Here is a 25,778-nt window from a genome sequence, read left to right as displayed (position 1 = left end):
AAGCCAATTCAATCTTGGGTTGTATAAACAGAGGCATAGAATCAAGATCACATGAGGTATTAGTACTGCTTTATAAAACCCTAGTAAGACCACACCTAGAATACTGCAGCCAATTTTGATCACCATATCACAAAAAAGATGTTGAGAGTTTGGGAAAAAATCAGAAAAGAGCAGCTAAGATGATCCAAGGCCCGGAGACTAAAACATACAAAGAATGGCTGCAGGACTTGGGTTTGGCTAGTCTAAAGAAAAGAAGAAATAGGGGAGACATGATAGTAGTATTCCAGCACTGTTTTAATTCTTGGCTATATACATATAGATACCTGTCAATTTTTTTCTGAAGAACATCCAAAAACTCCTTACAGTTCACAATGTTATCTGGCAATCCAATATTGAATGCATGATCTTTTGTCATGTGATTGAGAAGGACTGACCTACAAAATAAATGAAACAGAATATAGGTGTTGCTTCCCCCCCACATACATTTCAGGTCACCATTTCCAATTTCACTGTAAACAGCCATGCAAAGATGAATAATATTCAAAGCAGCTCTTAATATCCAGAAATTCACAAATGCTACTTGAAATACTTTTAAAGAGTGGCTAAGTAACTGTAGTGATCCTTTTACTGACAGAATTTGTGCTTAACCAAAGAAATATGTGAATTTCAGACCAATAAAATTATTACTGAATAACTTCATGGAAATCTTTTTGTTTTGCTAGCAGCAAAGAATTAGGATGCATATATTTCAAAGTTATTTCCTTCTCACAACACCATATCACAACATCATCTGCATCTTTAAAACCAAAACCAATTCTGATTTTGATCAATATTGTAATTATACATCAGGGATACCATTTCACACTGCAGCAAAGAAGACAAATGATTTTAATAGAGGAGGTGGGCAATATATTTCATACTTCATTAGAATAGAAACACTGGTGGCAAACAACCACAATCATATACATTTTTTTAAAGCAAAGACCATATGAAGATAATACAGAAATCTAGTTTATTACTTGGAGCGATAATCACTCACTATGTAGATTCCACTCACAAAGTAGTACTACTATAATTCATTTCATTATTCAGATACAGCAAACCCAAACATATTGCGTCCCCTCCCTTCTCAAGTCTCAGTTCAGTAATTCCTGCCTTGGTAAAACTCTATTTGAAGTTCAGAGAGTGGAGCCCACACATCCTGGCTCATTCTCACGTTCACATCATACTATTTGCTGGGCTGAATAGTTGCATCAAAAATAGAATAACATAGAGAACCAAAATGATATTCAGAGTGAGCAGGGCCCAGCCTACCTAACTATCATCTTGAGATTCCAGGATTCAAAACTTTCTACTTTGTTAAGTTTCAGTATGTTGAAACCTTGAACTTTTGTTAGGTTAACTAAAATAATAGAAATAATTTAAAATATAATATGGTTATTATTTATTTAAATAATAAACATATTTTATGTTTAAAATACTATTAAACATATTTTATGTAGCCCATAAAAATGACTCTTGATGGCTCGCAAGCATAGAAAAAAACCCAATATCAAACAATCCCGTACACAAATAAAAACACAGCAACACTGCAAGAATAGAAATAAAATAAAAGGTGACAATATGAAATCCAATCTGAAGAAAGCTGTCTGAAAAACCTTGGCTTTTAGGAGCTTGCTGAGAACAGCAGGAGCCAGTCTGATCTTCGAGGGGAGGAGGGGACAGGAGGGCGCTATTCCACAATGTTGGCATAATATCAGAAAAGCAATGCCTCCTTACCTCAGCTCCCCGTATCTCTCCAGGCTGGGTTTATGTAATGTTCTGAAATTTTCAAAATTTAATTTTATAGAAATGCAGCACATGATAGTAAATAAATTATACCAGTCTTCATAATATATATGTTTTTTCTCATATATTTTTCTTTTTTCTTTCATATGGTCTTTTCTTTGTCTGGGCACTGGTGCTTCATGGTATCCATGGAAATCCACCTTTTTTTGAGTTGGAGTTTTATTCCAGATTTCTGACCATAATAATAAATATATTTTTCAAACAGGAAGTTTCTGGATAAAACTCTTATATACTCCTATCCAAATATCCTTTAATATAGTGATACATAAGGGGGAGGGTTGCTCTTCTTAGGTGGATTAATTTAACTAAAGAAACCCTCTTTTTCAGGTAAGTTTTGCTTGAGCCAATACAGTTAACAAAAAACATTCTGAGAGTTAAGTTGAAATTTCTACTTACCAGAATGCTTGTTTTCATTTATTAAAACAAAATAACAAATTTCATTTGTTCATATAAAAGCACTGTAAGGGATCGTCTATTCTCATAAGCATAGAAAAATGATAGTACAAACTACAGCTAAATTTCATACAGAACAGCCAGTTTAAATGACATGACCATCCTATATTTCAACTAAAACAAACAACTGCTTCAACAATGACTTCACACTAAGTACAGGATATGAAGGCCAGTGCAGCTTCCTGTCCTTTTGTAATATTTTCTCTTATCTGAGGTCTCCAAACCACCCTGTCAAGTCTTCCAAGCTAAAAATAAAATAAAAGAATGCCTACAGCCTGATTCAATAAACTTTTATGCAGGCTTTGAGACAAAAGCAGAACAAACTTATGATAGCAACCATGACTAGCTTTTGCTACCAAAGTAGTGCTGGCTATAGTAACTATTGCCATGTGTTATATATACTAATGCTATGCAACAGGGCCATGAAATTGAAAATGTAATGAAAAGTGATGAAGGCATAGAGCAGGGGTGTCAAACTGTCGGCCCACGGGCCAGACACGTCATGAGAAAACTGCGCCCACCCCATTGCTGGCAATGGGGGAAAAGTTCCAATATGTCGCATGATGTCATCTGACATCGTGAGTTTGACATATCTGGAATAAAGTCTATAAACCTGTGCTGGTTTTACCTAAAATTATAGAGAACTATTTTCAACAATGCTTTCCTTTATGGCTGGAATATACAGATCTAAAATAAATCATAGGTTTGGAGCAGGTTTTCTACTAGGTAGAGCAAAATTATGTATCAGTTTATAAAAAGGTGAAACTCAGCAGGGAGTTACAACATAACGTGTTGCACTGTGCTGAACTATATGCAATATATTCTTGTAATACATTGTACAATATGTGGTGCAGAGAGAAAGAAAAAGTTCTATCAGAATATTAAAATTTGGGAGCTTCCACCAAAATTAATTTGGGGCAGACAAAAAAACCTGTTCCTTCACACCTTAGGTAACTAAACATATATAAGACATCACCACAGTGGGGCATAGTGATCTAACGGTTAAGACACTGGGTTTGTTTTTGGGAAAATTGGCAATTTGAGATTCAGGTACGGAGTGATGGGGTGAGCTCCTAATCTTGCCCCAGCTCCTGCCAACCTAGCAGTTCAAAAGCATGCAAATACAAGTAGATAAATAGGTACCACTTCAGTGGGAAGATAACAGTGTTCCATGTGTCTTGGCATATAGTCATACTGGCCATATGCCACGGAAGCATCTTTGGACAACACTGGCTCCCTCAGCTAAGAAACGGAGATAAGCAGTGGCCCCTAGAGTCAGATACAATTGGACAGGGAAAACCTTTACTTTTACATCATCACAAGCCTTGGAGATGCTAACTAAATTACATAGCCTTTTTGCTATTTCCTATCAGTTATCAAGAGTCATTAGAACCATGATTCACCTCTGTGCTGAGGAGCTTCTTAGGAGCATTGGGCAGAATAATGCATGAAACAGACGACTAGACCAGTGGTACGCATACTACTGGTGGTACTTTGGCACCTGGCAGGCGGTACGCGTTGAAAAGCACTGTAAAAAAAAGTATTAAAAAAGTGTAATAGCAGGGCATGAGCTGAAGCAGCAGCAACACCACACAGACCTCTGGGAGAGTCAGCTGGAGCTACGGTGTTGCCGGGGCTCTGCTGAGTTCCCAGGATCACCATGGGGCTCCAGTTGATTGACACTTCTGGAAGCAGTGCAGCCTTGGGGAAAAAGGGGGGGGGAGAGAATATAAAAGGAGGTTTTGGAGGGAAAGGGAGTAAAAAACCTGATGGGGAAAGAGAAGGGGACAGAGAAAGAGAGGCGGAGAAACGTGCAGCCTTGGGGAAAGGCATCAGCTGCAGCTACATTGAAGAGAAAAGGAGAAGAAAGGAAAGCCTATAAAAGGTTTTGGAGGGAAAGGGAGGGAAAAAAACCCGATGGGGAAAGAGAAGGGGACGGAGAAAGAGAGGCGGAACACAGGCTTCTTTGAGTCAACCAGAACGAGAGAAAGGGGTAGAACAGTGCCAAGATTAATGTCAAAGAAACAAGCCCAAGTTTCTCATTAAAAATGTGGTAAGTGGGTGTACAGGTAGTCCTCAACTTACAATACAATTGAGCCCAACATTTATATTGCTAAGTGAGAAATTTGTTGAATGTCCCATTTTATGACTTTTCTTGCCACATTTGTTAAGTGAATCACTGCAGTTGTTAAATTAATAACACAGTTCTTAAGTGAGTCTGGTTTCTCCATTGACTTTGCTTGTCAGAAGGTTGCAAAAGGGGATCACATGACCCTGAATTGTGACCATCATAAATATGAATCAGTTGCCAAGCATCCAAATGTAAATCACTTGACCCTGGGGATGCTGCAACGGTCATAAGAGTGAAAAATGGTCATAAGTCACTTTTTCAGTGCAGTTGTAACTTTGAACAGTCACTAAGCAAACAATTGTAAGTTGAGGACTACCTGTACTTCATCACTTTTTTTTCCTTTGGGGGGGGTCATCAAGTTTTTGACACCTTGCTAGGTGACTGGTGGTACTTGAATACTGCCATATCCTAAAAGTGGTACTTGAGTGCTTTTCAACATCTGTGAAAATGTTGAAAAGCACTGCACTACACCATGTGGTTTTATGTTGACCTCAGATATGGCAAATTGTAACTCCCATAGGGTTACAATTATCCTATTAGGTAAAGTCAATGGCTAAGGATCAACAAAAGCCAATAGCTGTTGAGTCATATGTTTCACACCTTTGCTATAGGCTACTACCCTAATTTGTAAGCATACTATAACAACAATGTCTGAAAACTGTTCTGTGATACCCCATCTGAACTTTCTCCAATTATATAGCATTAGGATGTTAATGAACATAAAACACACTATAAAATGTTTAGTACTAACCTGTTGCCTGAAAAAGGCTGGTCACAAAACATGCATATGTAATGAAAATCTGCATCATATCTTTCTTGCTGCTGCTGATCCAGAATATCTTTCTATTGATTGAAAAACAAAATATTCCATCACATCTTTATTAACAATAAGTTGCAAATTAGTCCTAGAAAAATATGTTTTTCTTCCTTTATTATAATATCATGTTGCACCACGCTGAACTACAGTATATACAACATATTCTTGTAATATATTATATAATATGTGGTGCAATATCATTTGACCATTGGAAAAAATGTTTTTGCTGTTATTTATTAAGTTAATGTATTCCCATAGTATAAAGTGGCAATAACAGAAACAAATGAAGATTGATCAAACTAAGTATTTTGAATACAAACGGAAGAAACTGTAACCATCCCAACTTTCCAACTCCATGAAATCCTAAAAATATTTAGAAGATCTGTTAAACAACTATGACTTGATGGACTTAGTCTACAATACAAGTTAGTTAATATGACTTGCAATGGCAGCTTGAGAAGCAGATAGATTCCTGTGAAAAAAGCAGGATGCCTTTGAGCCTCTTTCTCTCTCAGACTAATTTATCACTGAGGGTTTGTATGGAGAAAAAGTATGTCTTGCATTGTGTTAGATATCAGTGCATATCAACACAAAGTAAAAAAAAATCACATGCACAAACATAAATCAACTTTATACTTTTAAAAATATGTTTAAAAGCAAAAAAGCTTTTCATAAATTATTTCTAACGAGCCTCCCACTTTTTCAGTATTTCTGTTTCTATTCCTGCTTTTATTTTTTTACTGCTTTTACTGCTCAGTACTCCGAGTGCTTAGTTACATGTTGCTTTGGGCAACAAACCGAGGGTGAGAGAATCAAAATATATCTTTGCCATGTAAAACCAAATAAATAAATCATTTATATTTCAGTAATAGGAAATTATCAAGAGACTGGGAACCAGGAGTGTTGAAGATATTTAGGTCTATATAAATACTGAGATTTATATAGCACTTGAGATTAAAATGCTTTACAAATAACCCAAAAGAAAAACTTGAAGCCACCAAACTGACCATATTATCTCTTTTGTAAGACTCCTACTTATTCATCTCCACATTGCCTTTGACCACCTTGACAATGGGAATAGGAATAATTCAAGCTTATTCATGTTGTTTGCAAAGGTCTGATCTGCTTCTATGTACCAAAGTTTCTCTCCTCTAATGTCCTACTATCCTTGATCTTTCATTCTTGAAGTTTGTTTATTTACAAAGGAAGAGAGTGACTGGGTAGAATACCATTGCAGATTAGTTTTACATATGCATGCCCAGTTCTCCAATGGCAGCAAAAACAGAGATTCACTAATGTGAAAATTCCACATCATTTGTTCTTTCACACAAACAACTCCACTGCTATTTCATCAGGAACAGATCATGCAATGAGCTGAAAAGCACCATTCTGAGAGGGGTTTTGTGAAAGAGTCATAAAGTTGAGTTCTGTTCTTTTACTCTGCCTGAATGGTATCCTTTCCATTCAATGAATCATTAAATGGTAAAACACAAACACATGCACAAATCAGTTCAAAGAGGACCAAGGGAGCAGAAATCTTTCTAAAGCTGTATCTAGTTTGGGTCTCCAAGAGTTTAAAATTTGTGCTGCTTCTTACAGCGCTTGATGGTTTGGTAATTAAGTGGCTCGTATTAATAAGAAGCTTCAATTGTTTCAGTAAATGTTCAGTTGGTAAATTGCTATTTTGCAAAAAGACACTGGAGATTGGAAGTTAACACTAGGACAGGTGATCAGTTCTTGACCTCTCCTTTCTTAGGATTCCTAGAATTCCCATTTCCTGGAGTCCATACTCCTATATCATCAGAACCTCACCTTGGTAAAGCAATGCATCTTTCTCTAGGAGTGCAACCCTTACCCACATGAATTTAACCACAGACAATTCAAGGATAAAGTTCAGATTCAAGGATAAAGTCTGTAACATACTATTGAAAGAGAAGAACTAGGAGTTGTTGACTTCCATTTTATCTGTATAAATCATTTCACAATCTCAGTATATTTAAATAAAATATCTTACCAGTCTTTGTTGTTGAAGTTTCTCCCTTAGTTCTCTGTCTTCAGGTAAGGCATCACATAAAAGAAAATAATCATCCTGATCCTCTGTTACAAAGTAAACATAAGTGTCAAAGCAACATGTGTAACTTTTGTTAGTATATTAAGACACTTCTTAAATGGCACATCGCATTGAGGTTTCAAATTATGCAAATATGAAAGGATGAAATGGGCTCTCATCCTAATTTCCATATAGATAGTGTAGAAGAAGCAAGCTGTAACAGAAAATATATTTAAATCCTGGGAAATTAGAAATTAAAACAAAGGAATTCAAAACAACTGTTCCTTGATGGCTAGGTATAAGTTGAAATAGAGGAGAGCTTTCAAGATTGAATTGCAATGCCCTAACCACAAACTACACAAATGCTGCGTGGCCTCTGAAGCATGCCCCATTTTGGGAGTGGCCACAATTCATTTTGGCCACTCCAAAATAGCTCCTGCTTCCAGGACATCATCAGATGGCCTTGTACTATATAAAAAGGCCGATGGATGTGTTTCATAAAGCAATCTCTTCATGGAGATGGGGAGGATTCAAAAAGCAATCCATGATTCTGTGCTGCCAGGACCCAGGTTCACTCTCAAAGAGTTGCCACTAGAAGGATTTGCTCTCAAAGAGCTGTCTGCTGGATGATGCCATACCTATATAGTGTTTTAAGTTTTTAATCATGTACTAGAATATGAGAGCCATATAATATTTTAGTCTTATTGCTATCTAAGGTTTTGTCAGGCCCAAGTCTCAGAAATGACACAGTGCTATCCACTCAAATTCAGATCTCTATTTGCTTACACCTAATAGAATCTTGCCAGACCAAAGCTATAACTTTCTAACCTAACAAATATCCTGGGAGATTCTAGGTTATGACTACCTTAAACTTTTTTCTCGCCACCATCCAGTTCAGGACTGTGCAGTTTCTTGTCTTGGTCCCTTTCGGGAGTGTACTGCCTCCTCCCTTGGAAACTAGTATACTACTGCCAACATTCCCCCACTTCTTTAGTTGCACATTCCATCAGTGATTTGATGTTATCTATCTATATTTTATTTACACACACACACACACACGTATATACTGTACATATGTATATGTATATGTATATGAAAAGAAAGAAAAAAGAAAGAAAATTCTTCTTTGAGACCTCTCCAGCTGTTTTCTCCAGATATACAAATAAGATATTCTCAGATATTTTGGGTAAGAATATTGTCATTCATCTACATGACATTTTGATATATTTTTTTCTCAAAAGACTATTCTTGCTCATGTCAGGAATGTGTTCAATACTTTTACCAAAACAAACTGTATGGTAATTTGGAAACATGTAACTTTGATCTTCCTCAATTAAATGATCTGGTTAATTGGATTTCTACAGAAGGTGTGCAGGTAGAACATTCAAAAGTTCAAGTTTCCAATTTTGGAATTTGCCAACATTTTACAAAAGGTTAATCTCTGTATAGAGAACACTAGGGCATTAATTCAACTTCTAAAAAAAAGAATGCCAATTTAAATAGTCTATTCAAGAAGAAGGCATCTTTCAGGTCTTGACCTTCTTTTCATTTCAGCTGCTTCTCAAGACATCTGGATTTTCTGGAACTTTGTTCTAGGGTAAGAACAGACGTTAAAGATGCCATATCTGTCATTGGGTCAGAGCTGAAATACTAAGTTGGGCAATTTGCTCCAGACCATGTATTTCAGTGCAGAGGTTTAGTCAAATACATAATCCTAAATTAGGGTTGTTAATTTACAGCCAGATTTTGGAAAGTCCTCTTCCACATAGTGGCTACAATATTTACATTCATTTGTCACTGTCTCATCTCCCAGTCAAACAGAAAACTAGAGAAGACTAAATGCTGAAATAATTTTTGTATTGTTAGTTTTTGTAAAGGTATGTTTGGAGATAACTTTGATGAAGGAATGTATTAGTCATTAAGAAAAATGACAACTCAGTTCTGGGAAAGTAGAAATTCTAAGAATCCCAAAATAATCCCATAATAATTCTGTTTGGTATTAAAGGAGGCAGAGGGAAATTCTGGTAGATCTTCAAAGTTTTATTATTATACCTTACAACAATAAACTAGCATTCCTATATTCTGGAATGTCTGTTTCCTGACCTGGCCTACCTTGAACTTCTGACAGGTTCTTATCAACAGGACAATTAGCTTGATTTATTGTCATCTGCAGTATTTGCATATGAGAACTCTCTGAACTCCTCAATGTTTCCCTATCAAATAGTTTATAGACTGTCAAGCAGTTTATGGAAACAATCCTCACTGCTTGCCTTAACAATCTTGTCTCTATGGTTCCATAACTCCCTGATTTCGTCCAAGAATCAGATGGCATAGCTCCTCATTTGCGCTGTTTGGAATTGTTCTGCCAGCAGCAAGGTCTGACTGCTGGCGCAGTGATAGATTCTCTTACCAACCAGGGCTGTTTTCGAGGGAGACGGAGACAGAGGAGGAGAAGTTCTGAGGTTTATGGGGCAAAGGAATTGGATGTAATTGCTGGCAGGTCCAGAAAAGGGGAGAAAGATTTTTGGAGGAGTTGGAGATGGCGGCAGCAAGATCTGGGGGCGAGCGGGAGTGATTGTAAGGACCCACCCCACTTTGCATCTTAAGAAGACAGAACTCCTGGAATATTTCTTCCAACAGGCATCTTTATTAAGAGAAAGCTGGATGTAGGTGTTCTAGACAGGACTTGGGTTCGAGCTCTCCCATTCAAGGTTTTAAGGGATCCACCATTAGCCACACCCCCGTAACCCCCTTCTCCCAGGGACAATTCTAGGCATTACATTCTCACCCCCTTTTCCTCATTGCCGGGAGGAAACTTCAAAAAGGATTACATGAAAGCTAATGACCCCCATTGTTATTGTTAGTCCATTTGGTGATATCCACATCCAGACCCTTTGAAGTAGGCTGAAGGAAGTGAGGGCCATAAAGCCCCTTTGTTCACCCCTTTCCCTTCATCGTATGACAGAATCCAGAGCAGACAGAAATGCGGGTTTTCATAGTTGATAACTAGAGATGGAATATATTTGGATTCTGACAGTGATGCTCCTTTAAGGAAAAAGTGGAGGAGTTGTGATAAAAAAGAAGAAAAAGAAAAAGAAGCATGATTGCCATGTAGGATACAAGCTAAACTGAGCGCTAATCTGCATAGTGCGCCACTCCCATCTGTCTTGTTTGCTAACGTTAGCTCCTTAGAGACCAAGATAGACGATCTGAATCTTAGTCATGAACAGGGAGATGAGAGACCACTGTGCTATAATCTTGACAGAGACATGATTAAAGTCATCTATTCCAGGCAATGCCATCAGTATGATGGGTTTTACAACATTTCAGCTGGACAGGAACTGTGTTCTAAGTGGAAAATCCTATGGTGTGGGTATATGTATTTATATTAATGAGATATGATACTAATGTTAAGGTAATCTCCAATCAGTGCTCTCCTGATGCTGAGTGTTTGACTGTTAAATATAGACCCTTTTATTTGCCAAGAGAATTTACTGTTATTCTAATCATAGCTGTGTATATTCCTCCCGGTGCCAACAAGAGTAAAACCTGAGTGCTCTTTATCACACTATCAATGACTTGCAAACTATCCATTCGGAGGAGGTTTTCATTGTGGTAGGGGACTTTAATCAGATTGATTTGAAAGCAGCCCTTCCTAATTTTCATCATGGATTTTGCTACTAGGGGTGTGAATACTCTGGATTTAGCTTATTTTAACATCAAGAAAGCATTTAAGGCTGCCCCTCGTCCTCATTTTGGCTCTTCAGATCATCTTTCTGCGATGCTCATGCCAGCATATAAGCCTTTGTTAATTAGAGAGAGACAAACTATGAAACAGGTAAGAGTGTGGCTGGCAGGAGCTATGGAAGCTGTACAAGATTATTTTGGGCTCACAAATTGAAACATATTCAAAGAGGCTGAATGTATGGTCAACATACTGACGTGAATGAGTATGCTTCTATTGTGTCTGCTTATATTCAAAAATTATGGAGGATGTCAGTGTTCTTAAGATTATTTTTCTTAAAAAATACATTTTATTGATTTTTTTAACATAATCATCTTAATATTTGGTAAACAGTGTTGTCTGGGTTTATATTTAAAAAACAATCAATAATAATTAGTTTCTATAATTCTATAGTCCACATAGTAGCTTTGCTTTTCTCTTCTTCCAATAATATTCTCTTTTGCCAACCTTGAATTAATACAATTCTTATTATTTTGATAAATAACAATTAAATATAGTCATTTTTCTAATATTTCTGCAAATGATAACCACATCAATATAAAGCTTCTTTTCTAACTGATCATCTTGATTGCCTCGTCATAGATCCTGTTTACAAAATTCTTATTTAAATTTGTTTTCCCCACAATGTTCAAAACATTCTTACTGGTCAAGATTTTCTCAAAGTTAATTAAGTATTTAAGTCTTTTTCCTCATACAGGCCAGCCCAACACTTTTACATTTCTCATGTCTTAAAAAAAAAGAGAGAGAGAAGAAAAAGAAATTAGAAGATAATATACTACTTAAAATACATGTCCCTCTTAGGCTAATGTACATTTATATCCAGCATTTTTTTCTTCTTTTTAACCATATTCAAACATATGTTTAATCTTTAAATGTTCCATTTAATAAATCCAATTATCTAATCTTTTAGATCTATTCAAAACATTTTTATCCACTGAAGTTTTCTCAAGATCAATTGCACTTAAGTATCTAAATTTCTAAAACATTTCCTTTATATAAACCATCCCAAGATTTTTGTATTTCTCATATCCAAAAACAAAAGAAAAAAGAAAGAAAAAACTTGAGCAGCTCATCCCTCTTAAACTAAAATTCATTTATATCCAAAATCTTTCTATTTCTTTAACCATATTCAAACAGATGTTTAATTTTTAAATATTCCCTCTGATAAATCCCATCATCTAATTTATTCTCACTTTAGCCTTTCTTTTTTCCCAAACATCTTTCCTGATCAATATGCTCTGCTAAATCAAAGTCTTCCCATAGTCTTGTAGATGTTGTTGTAGGTACAAAAGGCAAATCAAGTAAGATGTTTTTATGGGAAGATTTCGACCCTTCGTATTCATTGAAAATCTTTTCTTTTCTTTCTCTCTTAATTTCTCTTACCATTTTTTGTTTCTCAAGTTCTTGTAGTTCTCCTGACAGCTCTGTAATCCATTTTGTCGAATCTTTTTTCTTGTCCTCAGACTTATTTTGTGATCTTAGAGCAGTGATGGCGAACCTTTTAGAGACCGAGTGCCCAAACCGCAACCCAAAACCCACTTATTTATTGCAAAGTGCCAGGGCCGCATCAGCATTGTGGTGCCCCGGGGGGGCAGGGAGGCACCTCTGAGTGCCGCCTCTGGCACGCAAAAACCGGGGGCACAAAAATGGGCCTCCATGCTGCAAGGCACAAAAATGGCCGCCACCGCACTGCAGGGTGCAGATACAAGGCGCTGTACCACGCAAGAATGGGGCAGGGCTAGTGAGTATCACGCAGGCACTAGCCCCGCCCCATTTGCAGCACGTGCGTGCTCGCAACCCCGTGCACGCAAGCATGCATGTAAAATGCTTCCCCCTCCCTTTTCTTCCAGTCCACTAATCGACAATGGTTAGTGACCTCTGCTCTCCACCTCTACTCAAGCTTGCTAGTCGGCCGCTTTGCCTCCTTTGTGCTGGGCAGGGGTCCTGCTCCGGGCAGTGGTGGCGGTGGCAGCCTGATGGACCTGCTGCTGGCAGCGGTGGCGCACGTGCCAACAGAGAGGGCTCTGAGTGCCGCCCTCTGGCACACGTGCCATAGGTTCGCCACCACTGTCTTAGAGTGTAAGTTATCTTTTCCATATCCAATATTTCCTGCAAGTTTTTTTCACCTGGGTTAAGTCATACTTCCTTTTATTGTTAGGTTCCATCTTTAAATCTCCTTCCCCTGGTTTATGTTCAGTTGTCTGTTTTATCTGTTTGCTCTCTATTTTTATTTTCTGAGAGTTTTTTTTCTGGTAAAGTTAAATTGGAGATGTATTCATTTATATTTTCAAAGTTATTTTTAATTTCCTCATGGTTTGAGATCATTGTTGTTTGAATTAGTTGCAACATAGCATACATCTCCTCCTGGAAAGTGTTTGTTTTTTCTTGGTATATTCTTTCTGCAGATCTCTGGTTTTCCACCATAACCAAAAACCAGGCTTTTCCTTTCTCTGCAAACAGCTTTAGAGTCACAGTTGAATAGGTATTTATAATCGAGAAAAGTCCATTTTTCCCCTAAAGTTTATAATTCTTGCTTTGTAGGTAGCCCAAAATGTTTTCTTTTTTTGTCACAGCTGTTCTCTATTAAGACACTGAAGATCACAAAAACAAGTTATCTTTTCCTGGGCTTTGCCAGTTCCTGTATTGGAGCAACTACTATTGTATATTTTCATCTACCACTAGATGTCAGCACCAGTTCATTTTTCAGTTTTCAAAATAAACAATTGCTTTCTTCTGTTTTCATGATTTAAAAAGAAATTCTTAACAAATTCCACCAATTTCAAACTTATCCAGATTTAGGTCTTATATTCATTTCAATATATTTCTGTCCCCCATAAAAAGTTTAATTCGATGCTTCCGTCTGTAGGAGGGTGGGGCAAAGGTCCCCCTCCTCACTTTCGGAGGCTTATTGCTTCTTGAGGATTTTTTCCCCAGGAAATCAATTATCAAGTAGAAGAGAGAAAATCAATGTTCCTACCCAGTTCCAAGCATGTTGTTTACAGTCAGCTTAAAAAAGTGCTTTTGGGCTTTGGCTGCTTGTAGCTTGGGCTAGACTCTGGAGTAAAGCTAGCCTTTCTCCTGCTGGTTTCTGAAGGGCTTTTCCTGGACCGATCGGATCAACCGTCTCTCCACAGTTGACAGGACTTCCCTCCTTCTTCTCGCTTCTCTGGGGCGACTTTAGGCTCATTTAGGGTCCCCTAACAGGCAGAAATCGGCCGTAGGTTGCAGACCCCCACGATCCCTCAATTGCTGCACTACTGCGCAAAACCAGAAGCCTCTGTCATTCTTAAGACTATTGTTATGCGGGCAAATGAAAACATTTGGATGTCTCAGGAGGTACGTGTGATGCTGAAGGTGAGAAACACCGCTTTTAAATCAGGCGATTTGGCAGCACTTACTATAGCAAGAGCTGATTTACGACGTGCTATAAAAAAAGCAAAGCGGGCCTATAGTCAGAAAGTACAGAACTTTTTCCAAGATCCTATGGACCCTAGGCGCATGTGGCAAGGTATCCATGTTACCACTGATTATAAGGCAGCTTCCCTGACATGTAAGAGTGACACAGATTTTCTAAATACCGTAAGCTAAACATGTTTTTTGGATGGTTTGAGGCCTCAAATAACGTTCCAGCAAGAAAGGCTGTTTCCCTTCCTGATGAACAGGTGCTTAAGTTTGATACAACTGCTGTTTGAAAGATCTTATGGAAAGTCAACACGTGAAAGACTGCGGGTCCTGATAATATCCCTGGGTGAGTACTTAAGAAGTGTGCTGACCATCTGGCCTCTGTTCTTACAGACATGTTCAATCTTTCGTGGCATCAGGCCATGGTTCCATCATGTTTTAAGTCTAATCATTGTACCAGTCCCCCCAAAATATATAATTACATGCCTTAATGATTACCATCCAGGTGCACTCACTTCCATTATGATGAAATGTTTGGAGAGATTGGTATAGTTATATTGTTTCATGCCTCCCCCCTACATTTGACTCATTACAATTTGCTTATTGGAAGATAATGCATCTATAGGTGATGCACTTTCTTGTGTGCTTCATCTTAGTTTGGCACACCTGGAGCAGAAGAATACTCACATGTGAATGCTATTTGTTAATTTTAGTTTGGCGTTCAACACAATCATTCCTCAGCATTTGGTGAACAAACTGGGTCTATTAGGTTTTAATATTTCCTTATATAACTGGATACCTGCCTTCCTTATTGATAGGCCCCCAGTTTGTGCAAGTTGGAAGAAAAGTTTCCAATTCCATCTTTTTGAGTACGGGTTCCCCACAGGGCTGTGTTTTGAGTCTGTTACTGTTCATCTTGATGACTGCTGTGCTGTCTGCTATGAATCATATTGTGAAGTATGTGGATGACACGGCAGTGGTGGGTTTTATCCAGGAGAATAACAAAGATTCTAAAGGGAGGAAGTGAAGGCTTTGGTGGACTGGTGCAATAAAAACAACCTGGCTTTGAATGTTAATAAAACAAAGGAGATCATTGTTGATTTTAGAAAGAGCCGGCATAGTCATATTCCACTTTGTATCAAGGCTGCAGCTGTGGAGGTGGTCAACAGTATTAAGTACCTGGGGCTGCAGATATCTAACAATCTGACTTGGTCTCTTCATACATTAGTGAAGTGCGCAAACCAGCATTTGCATTTCTTGCGTCTGATGAGGAGAGCACATCTTTCTCCTTCTGTCCTGGCCACTTTTTACAGAGGCACAATTGAGAGCATTTTAACAAACTGCATCACTATTTGGTGATAGCAGTGCCTCAGATAGAAGATCCATACAGAGAGTGGTAAGGACAGTTGAGATTATAGGAAGCTCGCTTCCTGTTATTCAGGAAACTGCTTATAAGCACTATGTGCTCAGAGCTCGAAGCATTGTTAGAGACCCCATACACACCCTTTATGGTCTGTTTCTGTTGCTCCCCTCTGGGAGGAGGTTTCAAAGTATTTATAGTAAAACTACTAGATTCTGTAACAACTTTGTTCCTTATGCCATCCATCTTGTAAATTCACAAAATTCTTTTTTTTTTGCCATGTATATGTATACATTCAAACTACACTGTGATGTTTCTCTGTGTCGTATATGTGTGTGTATGTGCGTTTATGCATAATGGCATTTTTTTGAGAGCTAAATGCAACGAAATTTCATTTTTAATGTATGCTGATTAGTGTACATTTAAAATGACAATGATTCTATTCTATTCTATTCTATTCTATTCTATTCTATTCTATTCTATTCTATCCTATTTATGGAGATTCTCAGTCATCCATGTCATGGTTGTCCCAAAGGTGCTTTTTCAAGAGGCAACTGGACTATCTTTGTTTTTCCTTGAAGATATTTCACTTCTCATCCAAGAAGCTTCTTCAGTTCTGAACTGAAGAAGTTTCTTGGATGAGAAATGAAACATTTTTAAGGGAAAACAAAGAAAGTCCAGTTGTCTCTTGAAAAAACATATTGGGGACAATTCTTTTTTGTGTTTCTCATGTTCAGCACCTTTCCCTCTCCCATACGTTTTCATAGAATAACATGAGGTGGAGTATGTTTTGGATTCTAGATGCAGGAAGAGGGGGCTTGAACATTTCATTTCATCTACAACAACTATCCTGACAGGAATAATCCTGGGAAATGGCAAAGGATGCTCACATAATGTAATCTGTCCTTTAGTTTCATCTGAAATACCCATGCAAATCCTATTCCATGAACCATCTTTAGACTCTCTAGACCAGGAACGATGGCCCTTTTATGACTTGTGGACTTCAACTCCCAGAATTCCTGAGCCAGGAGTTGAAGTTCACAAGTCATAGGGACCATCATTCCTCACCTCTGCTCTAGACAATGATCACCAAGAAGAAAACCTCTTGCTCATAACTTCTTGGTCTCTCCAGCTGCTGTTGGCAGCCAGAAGAGGAAGCACATTCCAATTTCATCTAAATCTTCCACCTCAATATCTCAGTATTTGTTGAGCTTGCAAGATGCTGAGCCTGTCTTCATGTACAGGAGAATAGAGTAACTGTGTGGGGAAAGATCATGTGAAGAGAAATGGGCTTGACTCAGAGAAGGGAGAGGGTAATGCAATATGAATACAGAAAAGATATCTGAGTCCCGGAAAGGTAGAAAACATAAGAAAGAAACTGGTAATAATTCTGTCCTTACTGGGTTCAAAATAAGTTGAAGCAGAGAAAGGTTTTGGGGGTGTTTTCAAGATTATGTGACATTACCTTAACTATATTAAATTACATTCCAAGGCTCCTGATGACTTCTATTTCCTGAACCTGATAATCTTTTTTTTAAGTTTTTTATTTATAATACTGTTAAAACAAAGATGGACATAACGTGACATTCCAGAATAAATATTCCTAACAATTTGCTGAACCTGATGATCTTGAGAGGACAGTAACATTAAAACATGTAGAAAAACTATAAATGTAGTTCATGTTCACTGGATTAGATTCTACAACATCGCCCAATATATTTTTGTGGTTTGAAATTAGACATTTACATTTTATGGTTCCTTGGTAGCAAAGAGCTATAGGAGAAGCTAAAGCTTCATTTTGATTTTTTTTTCTCCATGGGTCCTTCTTTTCAATTTAGAGTACAAAGCATGATCAAAGAATTAACTCACCTTAATTATTTGATTTTCAAATAGAAATTGGTGAGAAAATATGCCCCCAAATTTGACTATTTCCAGCTGCATTTCAATTCCTAAAGACTTTAGGAATCACAATGTGATTTATGGTTGTTTATCCCTATATCTTTAACTTTACAGTATTTCACAGCAACAAACTATTTAATATAAATCAAACGATTCATGGAACATAAATCCTCAAATGGGTGTTTTTTCATGTAAGGTAATTAAGTACAAAGTAAAAATGTGTCACGGTGATTAGTAAAAATGGGGATCTTTCATACCAGGCCTACAAAGTTTCTATTACAAAACTCACTTACCTAAAGCTGCTTCAGAGTTTGTCCTTATTATACAACAGAAGTTAGCAATAGGCTGTTCTCTGAATCTTTTCTCCCAGTACAATAAATACCTTCAGGGGAGAAAAATAGGAAAAATTATAGACAACTCTATAATTGTCTTGCTATACAATTAATTCTATTAACATTTAAATAAATAATTCCCCTTATAGTATTTGGAAACTTCATTGGTGCTGCTAGTCTCCTTAGTTTCTAAGATGGCGGCGCCTGGATCTGCTGTGACTGCATTGGGTCTCGAAGGTGAAAAGTTTTTGGAGGGATATAAGGAATATAGGCCACATGATCAGGAAGGTTTTAATGTGTTTGATCTGGGACTAAGGTAAGATACAACTGACAATCTTTGCTGGTATGGCAAGTTTTTAGCTGTTTCGGAACTGTTGGTGAGACCATTAAAAGTCGTTTACGCTGTTTGAAATTGTTCTGCCAGCAGCAAGATCTGACTGCTGGCACAGTGACGGATTCTATTGCAAATCAGGGCTGTTTCCAAAGAAGGCAGAGGAGGAGTGGCCCTGGGGCTTATTGAGCAAAAAAACTGGATAAGGTTGTCAGGAGGCCCACAGGAAGGGAGAGAGGCTTTTGGAGGAGTTGGAGGTGGCGGCAGCGTGCTCAAGGGGTGAAAAGGCCCCTTTAAGGAAAAGGTGGAAGAGACATGATCAGAAAAAGGAAAGGAGGCGAGGTTGTCATGCAGGAATACAAACTAATTTGAGGGCTAATCCACATGGAGCTCCGTTTCCATCTATCCTATTTGCCATCGTTCGCTCCCTAGAGACTAAAATGGACATTCTGAAACTTGAGCTGGCCACAAACAAGGAGTGTATATCGGAGTGGTGACTCTTTGAGAGCTGTATGCTATGAAATTACATTTTGATGTATGCCGATTGGGGTACATTCAAAGTGACAATAAAGTTTTTGTTGTTGAAGGCATGTCTTCAAACTAGACACTTCTATTTAGCCATAACAATATACCCAACATGAGGATAAAATGCAAATTGAGAATCCATTGCTAAACATTTTTCAGATGAACAGCTTGCATCCAGAACCCAGACATTATGACTGGAATTTGTTTTTAAACATGGGAAGCTTATCGTGTTGAATAAGCCAACTATTTAAGGATTTTATTTGCCCTACATTCTTTCTTTTTATTATTTTGCTTTAAGACTTGATATTGCCTAAGACATAAATGGATCCTTTGTGCATGCTTGTTCTCAAGCCTTTGAAAAATGTATGCTGTTATTGTCCAACAAAATAAATATCAAAAGGTTCTGTAGGAGCCAGCTGTGTGCCACAATACGATCTGCTACCATATGACCATTCTATCTAAGACAGGGGTAGGCAACCTTGGCTCTTTTATGACTCATGGACTTCAACTCCCAGAATTCCTGAGCCAGCATAGCTCAAGAATTCTGGGAGTTGAAGTCCACAAGTCATAAAAGAGCCAAGGTTGCCTACCCCTGATCTAAAAAGTCAACTTCTGGACGTATATACACTAGAAATGCAATATGCCGTGAAAAGAAAAATGAATTAAATGTTCCTAGTAGACATTTATAAAACATATAGAAAAGCCTTTGTTAGAAAATTGAAAACTATAATTTGTTGTGTACATATTTTAATATGTACATGAGAAGTGAAAGTAGGCAATTCTATTTGCTCATGCCAATTGACAAGGCATAAGGCATATTGTATCTGTTGAATGAACACTGCTCACCTGTTCAACAGTTGAAAAATAAGTAATATATTTGTTAAACTCCACTAATGATGAAAATACTAAATAGAGAAACTGCTTAATATAACCCTGCATGGGTTACATACAGAAAATATGTTTTATATTTAAAGAAATCATTTGGAAAAATTAGATAAGAAAGTTATTTCTCCTATTTTTATTTCTGTACATTCTGTTTGAACTACCTTTATTTCAAGGTCAGCAACTTCCTGATCTATAAACATGTTTTCTGTCATGACCTATGAAAATGGGAATATACTGTTTATTTTGAATAATTTTATTCAGCTATAGTATTTTTAATTAAAAGAATCTCATACATCTTTTATTTAGATAAAAATCATGTAATTCAAATTCTAACCACAATGAATGGTAAACTAGTAGTACAGGAAAGATTGTTAACTTTGCTGCCAGAACTGATATACATGTTAAAAAATGAGGTAAACTTTACATAAATCAGAGCTGTAATTCAGCAATAAAGATAATAGAAGCAGATTGGGACAAACTATGCATGCAATAGCTAAGTGACAAAAATTTTCCTGTTTTCAAAGTCACTAATACATATATACTTGTACTTTCTATACAGAACATATATATTTTTATGTTATTCTATTCTTCATTTTTGCAGGAGCTTCTAAATTCTACTAATTAATTTAATCCTACCTTATTATAAAATTAAGAATTTATCACATCTGGAATTTTAATTCCAGCTATTTTATCCTTTGTATTAAATGAACCTTTCTCCTATCAAGTCAAATCCTTGTACAATCTTTCCATACTAGAATATAGTTTTCTTCTAAAAAAATATTTAAATTTTTATATATTCTTAATCTTTTAAGTTTGAGGAATATTCATTAGTTTCCACAAAACCTCTGGTAAATTTACGAACATTCAGTAATTCTAATTTCTCATAATTGACACATAATGCTGACACCAGTGCAAAACTGAAAAGTTTTATTTATTTACTGGACTTATAGGCCACTCTGACTACAAATAATATTTTTCTGAAAAAAAAGTACAGTTTGTACAGCATTAACTATGGCCAAGATCATATCGTCAACAAAAACATTTAGGAAGTATTCTTCATTAACTTTCATGTTTTGATATATGCATCAATGCATAGAACTGAGACTAAATTTAACACTTTAAAATGATAATGAAACTGAATCAAATATGTTTATATGCATATATTCATAAGCAGCCTCTCTCTCTTTCTTCCCCTTCCCCATCTCCTTAGTAATATATTGTGAGGAATTATTTGGAGTTTTATAAAATTATATTTAATGATCTGAAAACTGGAATAGGATCTCCTTTAGGAATAAGTCTAGATTGTTTTAAACATATTATTTTAATTGGCTACCAATTTGTATAAATTTTGAATCTGTGTTTAGTAACTGAATTGGTTTATAAGACTGAATAGATATTTATGCATATTTTTCTTGTTTAAAGCGTAATAATGTTAGATTTTCTCTACGCTTTGGAAACTGACATTCCCTCTCTAAACTGCTTGCACATGGTAAAAGAAATCTGAAATGAGAAACCCTTTATATGATTGGTAGAATTTTCTCCCAGAATCATTATTTCTGTTTTCCTACTATTCTTGTTTTCAACAAAATATATACCCAAAAATCATTTTTCTTCTCTAGAGATGTAAATTTCACTTGTCTTGTTCCTTTTTTTTTAGCTTTCTGAGCTGTATATACCTTTCCAGTGGACATATACTATAAGCAAATCTGATAAGGAGCATTTACATTACTTAATATGGGAATAAATGTAATGTGCCACTTTTCTTTTGCTGTATTTAGCTTATACAAAGATAAGTGCTATGTCTAACAAATTTCAGACATAGTTTGGTAAACAGATACTTCTGTGTTATCAGTAAAGAGACCTTTGTGGTTCACCTAAAGACAATCATGTATTAGTCCTGCTGTAGTGTACAGTACTCAACTTACAACAGTACATTTAGTGACCGTTCAAAGTTAAAATGGCATTGAAAATGTGATTTATGACCGTTTTTCACATTCACAAGCATTACAGCATCCTCATGGTCATGTGATAAAAATTCAGACTTTGGGCTTCCGGTTGTGATGCCGCGGTAACACAGTCATGGGGAAACAAGGCTCTGTTTCCCACACCCGAATTCTGCTTGCTGGGGCTCCGAAAGAACCGAAAATCGCCCCATAGAGGCGACGGGCCAAAGGGCAAACCCTTGTAGATCGCGGGTTGGTGGCAGCCGACCCACTTGATCCAAGGAAGCCCCTGGACCGGCAGGAAGAAAGGCTGACCACATCCATGCTGCCAGCCAGAAGCTGCTGACCGCCAGGAGACCAACGACTACATCCAAGCAATAGCAAAACAGCTGATCTGGGTGATATTATCTTCCTTATCTTTTTACAACTGAAAAACCTGTTCTGGAAAAAAGCTCCTGAAAGCAAGAAATCCTCAAAGCTAAAGGGAGGGGGATTTTATTTTACTCCTCCCTCCTGAATAGAAGCGGCAGTTTAAGCCTCCGGAGGAAATTTAAGTAATTTACAACGCTACTGGAGATAATTGAGTGGGACGGAAGAAGAATACTTTGGGGAGCTTTAATATTTGTGAACTTTTTTTATTGGAAAGCATTGGACTATAACTTTGTTAATTTCGTAAAGCTTGATTGGAAAAATACTAAATGGACATCTAATGACATCTAGTGACAAAACTAAGAACTACACTTTGCCTTGCCTGCTAACTTTATCTGGATATTGTGGCTGGAGAGTCAGAACTTGGCTAGACACCCAGACATCGCTTACAGACTAAACTCTTTAATGTCCTTAAGATAGTCCTGGAGATTGCGACTGGAAAAAAAGAAGAATCTCTTTTGGTTGCTTTTCTCTACAGGATGGATGATAATTAAAAGTACAAATTGTTTTGAAGTCATCTGACTTCCTTGGATTACAAATACAGCTTGACCTGGAATCTTACAAGCGGTTTAGAGACAGAGTGATTCTTTTTATTTCTCCTATTTGATTGGAGTTTATTGGATTACAATTTTTTTAATTTGACTTTCAACTTTGAATTTTCTTGGTGGATTACAAAGTATGATTAAAAGAGTTGAGGCGAGGAATGAGTGTCCTGAATTTAACTAAAGCTGGCAAAAAAATCACTCTGCCCCCTCTTCTGCAAGTACAGTTTATCAGAGATCAATTAATACAATGCTTCAACAAGAAAAGGCTAATAATTTCCAGAAAGGCACACAAGCGACATTACAAGCAATTCAAGAGGCAATTGCCATCCATATGGCAGCTACAGCAAAAAAATCATGAGGAGACGAAAACTGACCTTGAAAAAATGAACCAAAAAAATTAATAATATGGACTCTCCATATGAAAATTTTAAGCAGAAAAACATCATCGGTGACGTAGCTGACTATGGACCCTGGAGACGATTCTCCGTCCCCAGGATCCGGAATTCTTTTGCTGGCGGGCCCATCTGGGCTGAATGCCACCCTGGAGGGGTGGCCACCGAGAGGTGAACCTTTGAGGAAGGGGAGCCAGCAGTAGCCAGCTCTCTGAACTCAAAACAGCCCCTGGAACCGGCAAAAGAAGGGCGGAGTGCTTCTGCGATCGCCGCCATCACCAGCTGATCGTCAGAGACAGAAGACAGCTGATTGAGAACAAACAACTGCTCCGGGTGAGATAACCTCAATATTTATGGTAAACTGGACCTTTTGAAATAAATTGCCTGCCTTTGAGCTGAAGCTGGAAGCTCGAGGGAGGGAGAAGGGGTTTTTCGTTCCCCCCTTCCCCTAAAGCGGCGGTTTAAGCTTTATTATAAAATTTTCGAACTCTTTTTCAATGGAATTAAAGTAGAAGATCTTACTATATTTTATTATGGATGGAAAAGCAAGATTGCTATGATATCTATTCTTTTTTTCGGAAGAAGCCAGCTCAATTGCCTTGCTACGGAACTTTAGCTTCCTGTTTCACTTTTTAACTTTTTTTCTCTCCCTATTCAAACAACAGGGAAAGAAACAGCCTCCCCTGGTGGTTATATTTTATTTTCTTTTTTATTTTTTCTCTCTCTGATCTTGGATACACAGTTGCAAAGTTTGGCTCAATGCCCAGACACTTGGCTGTGTGCCCAGACATTCTTATCTTTTAGAGACCTTCAAGAGAGAGCTTTGGGTTTTTTGGGGGGGGGTTTGCCTAGTGTCTGGCTTTTTGCTATCTGTGACTGGTTGTATTTTCTGTAGTAAGGAACTACACAAGAAGATCTTGCAAAGCTGCAATTGGATTAAAACTTGGTTACTGTTGCCTTGTAGGCTTGGTTTTTTTTCTTTTCTGGCTTTTTTTTTTTACTCTTTTTCTAGAAACTTTGGGTGCTTCGTTGTCCATATCTTTTTTTCCCTTTTTTTAGGGCTCCTTGATAATTTTTCTTTTTTGGATAATTTTCACTTCTTTTGATTTTTATTTTTCTCTCTTATTTTTTTAAATTATTTTTGGTCTTATCTCCTGATAATAGGAGGGCACTGGACTACTATTTTTATCCTTCTTTCGCCTTTTTGTGCATTTTGGTGGATTACAATCGGCCAGTGGGCCTCCATGTTGGATTACAAATAAAGTGGCCATCGGGCCTGCTATTGGATTACAAATTACAACTATAATAATTTGAAGATGAGTACTCTAAATTTGGCGAAAGGGATGAAAAAGGTACTTCAGCCCCTGCCTCAACTTCAGTGAGTCCGGCTCCTCAAAAATCTATCACTACATTTCTACAGCAGGAAACCCAACAAGCTCAACAAAAAGATACACAGGCCATACTCCAGGCAATCGCGGATTGCAGAATGGATATGAAAAAGGACTTAGAGAGAAAATATGAAGATTTGAAGAATGATATCCTTAAGATGGACCAAAAAATGGAAGCGTTCCAACAGGCGATGATAGATACACAACAAAGAATGCAGAAAATAGAAGACAAGTCAGCAGTGGTAGATGAGAAATTAGTACAAGAGGAAAACCAGAGATTGGCACAATCTAATGCAGAATTGGAAGATAATATGGCGGTCATGGAGATGGAACAGACATCGTATTTCTTAAGATTTCAAAATGTGATAGAAGAGAAAGATGAGAACTTATTAGACTTGATGAGTGGACTACTGGCAGATTCACTTGGAATGGAAAAGGACCAAATGAATAGGGAATTGGACCAGGTTTTTAGAGTCAACTCCAACTACGTAAGAAGGAACAGAGTGCCCAGGGAGGTCCATGTCAGATTTCTTAAAAGAAATTGACGAGATGAAATTTTGAAAATTGTAAGGGACCAACCTATGAAGTATAAAGATAAAGAGCTTGTAGTTCTTAAATAGATTCCTAGAAAAATAAGGGAAGCATGAAGAGATTATCAATTTTTAACAAGGAAACTGATTGATAGCGGAGTGAATTTTAGATGGTTGATTCCAGAAGGGCTAATGATTTTTAGGGACTCGAAAAGATATAGACTGGACATCCCATTCCAAGCAGAGGAATTTTTCAATAACCACAGAGCCTTTCTGGAGAAAGGCGATATGGAATTAAAGAGATCAGAGGGAACGTCTACTGCAGAGACAGAGGAGGAGAGACGCAATCAGAGGAAGATGTCAGACCTAAAGATCAGAGACAGATAAGCTCACCTAGAAGATTGAGATCCCGAAATAATTAAAATTATGGAGGAAATAACTATAAATGGTCTCAACTCCCCATCAAAAAGGAGTAAAATATTTCATAGGCTACAGAAACTTAAAATGGACATAATTTGTCTACAAGAGACTCATATTAAGAGACAACACTCTAGAATTTTAGAACAGCCAAAATTTGGCAAACTTTATTTCTCTTCGGCATTACAAAAGAAAAGAGGGATAGTGATATATATAAAAGAAAAGTTGAATCCAAAACAAATTTATTCTGATGAGGAAGGAAGAATAGTAATGGTGGAGATTTCATGGAATCAAAAACAAATATTGTTGGTGGCAATATATGCCCCCAATGAGAAACAAGAGCAATTTTTTCAACA

At 37.2% G+C, this 25,778-nt stretch overlaps 1 protein-coding gene across 3 annotated transcripts in view; it reads right to left on the bottom strand.

Moving 5' to 3' along the window:
* The window catches only part of ZNF277 (zinc finger protein 277), a 107,679-nt gene that overhangs the window by 30,516 nt on the left and 51,385 nt on the right, over positions 1-25,778 (bottom strand). For 2 of the 3 annotated variants that reach the window (XM_015820012.1, XM_015820010.1), the window contains exons 3-7: positions 17,999-18,087; positions 7,264-7,346; positions 5,184-5,275; positions 1,780-1,821; positions 324-434 (exon numbers count right to left, since the gene is read on the bottom strand). In XM_015820012.1, coding sequence (XP_015675498.1) covers positions 324-434; positions 1,780-1,821; positions 5,184-5,275; positions 7,264-7,346; positions 17,999-18,087 — 417 coding nt within the window. The remainder of the gene's footprint in view (positions 1-323; positions 435-1,779; positions 1,822-5,183; positions 5,276-7,263; positions 7,347-17,998; positions 18,088-25,778) is intronic. The other variant, XM_015820011.2, reaches the window with a different exon arrangement.

This window comes from Protobothrops mucrosquamatus, unplaced genomic scaffold (assembly GCF_001527695.2).
Source record: "Protobothrops mucrosquamatus isolate PMUCROS unplaced genomic scaffold, P.Mucros_1.0 scaffold1041, whole genome shotgun sequence".
Classification (NCBI taxonomy): Eukaryota; Metazoa; Chordata; class Lepidosauria; order Squamata; family Viperidae; genus Protobothrops; species Protobothrops mucrosquamatus.
Note: the sequence above shows the minus strand (reverse complement) of the source record. Positions and strands in the feature narration are given on the sequence as shown.